The sequence below is a fragment of the Hylobates moloch genome, unplaced genomic scaffold (assembly GCF_009828535.3).
Source record: "Hylobates moloch isolate HMO894 unplaced genomic scaffold, HMol_V3 SCAFFOLD_7, whole genome shotgun sequence".
Classification (NCBI taxonomy): domain Eukaryota; kingdom Metazoa; phylum Chordata; class Mammalia; order Primates; family Hylobatidae; genus Hylobates; species Hylobates moloch.
Genome location: NW_026652282.1, coordinates 115,805,896 through 115,811,139, shown reverse-complemented (window position 1 = coordinate 115,811,139; position 5,244 = coordinate 115,805,896). Strand labels below are relative to the sequence as shown.

The 5,244-nt window shown below is 39.0% G+C and overlaps 1 protein-coding gene across 4 annotated transcripts in view; it reads right to left on the bottom strand.

Moving 5' to 3' along the window:
- Positions 1 to 3,610: 3,610 nt before the first annotated feature.
- PABIR3 (PABIR family member 3) overlaps positions 3,611 to 5,244 on the bottom strand; it is a 417,014-nt gene continuing 415,380 nt past the window's right edge. For 2 of the 4 annotated variants that reach the window (XM_058441502.1, XM_032757646.2), the window contains one exon: positions 3,611 to 4,348. In XM_058441502.1, the coding sequence (XP_058297485.1) occupies positions 4,222 to 4,348 (127 nt within the window). In that variant the 3' untranslated portion in view covers positions 3,611 to 4,221. The remainder of the gene's footprint in view (positions 4,349 to 5,244) is intronic. The other 2 variants (XM_058441503.1, XM_058441505.1) reach the window with 1 other exon arrangement.

The window sequence follows — 5,244 nt, the reverse complement described above, 5'->3', positions numbered from 1 at the left end:
TCCTGTAGTGGGAGTACTAATAATTCAAGGAGTAAGGACAAAGATTACTGCAGAATTAGAACCTTAACTCATGTACTTTTAATAGCTCATTTGATTTGTCTCAATTCTAAACAGCCAATGAAACAGGTCACCTAAATACAAACTCTACACTCATCCCCCCTTTTAACGTAAGAGACTTCTAAATATGAGAGCTGTCCAACAGTACAATGAACTGTCTTGTGACAGAGTCCGTTCATTCCTACAAGATTTCAAACTAAGGCTAAAAAATAATCTGTCTGGAATTCTTAAAAGGATTTCTGCATTGAGAGGTAGATTCAAAGACTTCTAAAATCCCTGAATACTAAGATTACATGATCTCAGTATTATCTTTATATCCTATTTCTACAGTAAAAGTGTCTTTTCTTATGTGTATCTATAGTCATGTTATCATAGACTATCTTGTATCATTATTTTTGTATTTAGTTATCCTGCTTGAAGACAGATAAGGTATCTCACTCATCCTCATATATCATAAAAGTTTTAGTACAGTTTCCTGTACATAGAAAGTATTCATTAGATATTTATTGAATATATTTAAAATTATAAATGTTATTGGTTGATTCAGTTATTATAAATTTTAAAAAGCATATATATATTTTCCTGATCTGAGGACCCAACTCATTACTACAGTGAGTTTTCATGTTGAGTATCAGTGAATCATTAGGGTAAATTTGGAGCACTGCTCTTTTATAAGATTGTAAGTAAAACAGGAATACTTGATTGAACACATATCTTAGGTTTAACAATGATGCTTTATAGTCACCTCTTGTTCTCACATTTTTAAGACGAGTTATAGGAGAGACGATTTTAAAAAACTAATTTAGGAAAAGTGAAACAAGCAAAATCAAAATTCTAAAATTATACCATTGTGTGTTAAATTGTGTCCTCAAAAAGATATCTTGAAATTCTAACCCCCAGGACCTGTGAATTTGACCTTATCTGGAAGCAGGGTCTTTGCAGATATAATCGAATTAAGATGAGGTCATATTGGATTAGGGCGGGCCTTAAATCCAATGACTGGTTATCTTTATAAGAAGGCCATATGATGACACAGGACACAGAGAGAATCCTGTGTGATTCTCTCTGAGGCAGAGATTGGAGTGATGTATCTGTAAGCCAAGGATTGCCAGCAACCACCAAAAGCAAGGAGAGAGGCATGGAACGGATTCTCCCTCAGAGCTTCCAGAGGCAAGCAATCCAGCTGACTCCTTGATCTTAGGCTGGTAGCCTCCAGAACTGTGAAACAATAAATTTCCATTGTTTAAGCCACCCAGTTTGTGATGCTTTGTTATGGCAGCCCTGGGAAACTAATACATGTCCTTCACTAAAGAAAACTGATATGATAATTCTTCGGCATGTTTAGGAAGACAAAATATAGCCTTACCATAATTTCTTTTTCTTTGAGACGGAGTCTCACTCTGTCGCCCAGGCTAGAGTGCAGTGGCGTGATCTCGGCTCACTGCAACCTCCGCCTCCCGGGTTCCAGCGATTCTCCTGCCTAAGCCTCCTGAGTAGCTGGGATTACAGGTGCCTGCCACCACGCTCAGCTAGTATCTTGTATTTTTAGCAGAGACAGGGTTTCGCCATGTTGGCCAGGCTGGTCTCGAACTCCTGACATCAGGTGACCCACCCATTTCGGCCTCCCAAAGTGCTGAGATTACAGGCGTGAGCCACTGTGCCCGGCCGCCTTACCATAATTTTAAAAAATCAAACACAGAATAGCAAGTAAAAGTTACAATCATTTTGGTCTTAAAATCAACAATAAATGGAAAATCGTTTTAGAAATGGATCCTCCCAATACACAAGCTCAAAAGGCAACAGAATGGAGAACCAACTACGGAATCCTTGAGTCTGAGCATATTACAGTGAGTTGTGGCATCCTAGTGTATAGCTAAATCAATAAAAACTAACTGAATAGGGCTGGGTGGGGTGGCTCATGCCTGTAATCCCAGCACTTTGGGAGGCCAAGGTGGGTGGATCACCTGAGGCCAGGAGTTCGAGACCAGCCCGGGCAGCATTGTGAAACCCCGTCTCCACTAAAAATACAAAAATTAGCCGGGCATGGTGGCATGCGCCTGTAATCCCAGCTACTCAGGAGGTTGAGGCAGGAGAATTGCTTGAACCTGGGAGGCGGAGGTTGCAGTGAGCCGAGATCATGCTACTGCACTCCAGCCTGGGCAACAGAGCGAGACTCCATCTCAAAAAAAAAAAATAATAACTGAATAGAGGGAAAGGAATTGTCTGAGTTGAGAAAAGTATATTGAGATAGTCAAGATTACCAAGATTTGCTGATAAAAGTTCCTTATACAACTGAGTGGTAGTCTTATCCCCATTAGTTACTTTCTGCATCCTTAGTCCTTGTGCTTGAACATTCTGCAAAACTCTCTTTGGCTAAGATGTCAATAGTACGTGTGAACCTTTGTCTGTCAATGATCTACAGTTTCAGCAAGAAACATCACTGCAACCACACCTCATTCCATGAGGGGCCCCTCTCACAACTGGTCCACTAAAGGGCTGGCAAGTAAAGAAGCAAGTAACAAAGGCAATATTTATAGTTTCCTTGTTCTTAGCCAATTTATAGAATCCTGTCCCAGTTTCAAGAGACCATCATGATCCTAGTCATTTTATAAATAGTTGGCTTCATCTATTCATAATTGAATAGAATCTTCTCCCACTTGTATATCAATTCTGATCAGTTCCATCAGGGTCACTGTCAAAAAATTGTTAGTGCCACAGTCTTTTTCCCACATGGCAGCATACCCACATCAGATTTCTATCATTCTGATTCTTTCCGATGAAAAGAAAAAAAGTCTTTTATACATATTTGAGATAACTGTTCCTGTCTTATTATCTGAGGCAATTTAAACCATTCTCAGCTTCATTTCATGAGAATATGTTTCTATTTTTCAAAATGCTAATACTACCCCCAATTACTTAAAGCACATATTTTAAATTTAATTTTTTTTTGAGACAGAGTCTTGCTCTGTTGCCCAGGCTGGAGTGCAGTGGCATGATCTTGGCTCACTGCGACCTCCGCCTCCCGGGTTCACGCCATTCTCCTGCCTCAGCCTCCCGAGTAGCTGGGATTACAGGTGCCCACCACCACGCCCGGCTAATTTTTTGTATTTTCAGTAGAGACGGGGTTTCACCGTGTTAGCCAGGATGGTCTCGATCTCCTGACCTTGTGATCCACCTGCCTCGGCCTCCCAAAGTGCTGGGATTACAGGCATGAGCCACCACACCCAGCCTAAATTTAAATTTTTTAACACACAATTTTTCCTATTTAAAAAAAAAAAAAAAACCTTAAGATTTTCGAATAGAAAATCAGGGTTTAAACAAACATTTGTAGCCCTTAGGGAACAATTGGAAGCACATTATTTTCGCAGAAAAGCCCTGACATATTAAGCCTGTATTTAATTAAATCAGTAGTCATGATGATGAATAAAACGTAAATGATAAAAATGTAAAAGACTACAATTTATCAACATTTTCCCACACTTAATTAGAATACAAAATTAATCAGGGTTAATCAGGTTGAGTACAAATTGAGTGAAGCCTCAATTACATATTATTTTCTTTCTATTCAATTAACTTTAATTCGTCTTGCTCTTCTACCTACTGCTTCCCAACAAATTGAATATCTAAGGATTCATGTGCAAAATAAGCAATCCTTGGATCAGTATAGTATAACTTAGTCGTAAAAATTGCCTTTGATATGTGACTTTTCTTTACCAAGTGGAAGCTAGTAGTTACTGAAAATAGCATTAAAGACTAGCATGGATCATTAAGTATATAATTGTCAAACATCATTTTACTTTGTTAATTTAACAACTATATTTTATCAGAATTATGTTTTATAAGATTATTTTAAAAAGTCAAGGTACAGCATTTTCTAGAAAATAGCAGCCTAACAATTTATGCTTGTATCTTCAACATGGTTCTTATTTGGAAAACATCTTTAACATATTATTACATTAAATTTAAGGACGCACACAAGAATTATACACGCAAGTTCTATAGCTAAATAGAATTTTAGGAAATTGAGGAAAAAAGATAAATAGGAGATAGTTTAAATTGTACAGTACAATTCTCATTGCTCTGACTTGGTTTGCCTGATGTGTGTGTTTCTCCATTGTGAGAAAGTCTTGGGATGGGTGAATCATTTAGTTGAAAGTTCGTCTACTAGAACGAATGAGAACCAGTATCAGAAGGTGACACAAGAGAGTTTGTGACAGTGCCGATTTCAACTGACGAATTACCAGAAGATGCAGCATTGCTGTTGTTTCCATCAAAAGTAGCTGGAAGTAGACTAGGAGAAGAAAATGCCACTCACTGATAGCAGAACTCGAGATCTCTCTGTATACTCTGCTTTGTCTACATATGAATGCAAAATACGTGACTAACAACTGGCACTTTTCACAAGCAAAGTGTTTTAAGAGTCATACAATAAAACCACCAGTAACAATAAATAGAAATCCATGGCCAGGTGTGGTGGCTCATGCCTATAATCCAAGCACTTTGCGAGGCCGAGGCAGGTGGATCACGAGGTCAGGAGTTCAAGATCGGCCTGACCAATATGGTGAAACCCCATCTCTACTAAAAATACAAAAATTAGCCAGGTGTGGTGGCACACACCTGTAGTCCCAGCTACTCAGGAGGCTGAGGCAGGAGAATCACTTGAACCCAGGAGGTAGAGGTTGCAGTAAGCCAAGATGGTTCCACTGCACTCCAGCCTGGGAGACAGAGCGAGACTCCGTCTAAAACAAAACAAAAAAAAAAAAAGAAAGAAATCCATTCTGGTATTTCCTATTTTTATCATTAAAACATGCTTTCTTAGGCATGCTTTTCAATAATACTCTCAACCCAACAAGGTAGACAAAAATCCAAGGGAGAAAAGATGGGCAGAAGATGACTTTTTCCAAGGATGCATTTTTATGTATTTCTCTAATATCTCTTAATCTAATGCCAAAATCTCACTTCTAAAAATGTATCTACCACATATTAGTGTCACACACATCTCATAAGAAAAACACTCCGCCAGGTGACGTGACTCACGCCTATAATCCCAGCACTTTAGGAGGCCAGGGCAGGCGGATTGCTTGAGCTCAGGAGTTTGAGACCAGCCTGGGCAACATGGAAAAACCCCATCTCTACAAAAAATACAAAAATTAGCCAGGCGCGGTGGTGCACACCTGTGGTCCCAGC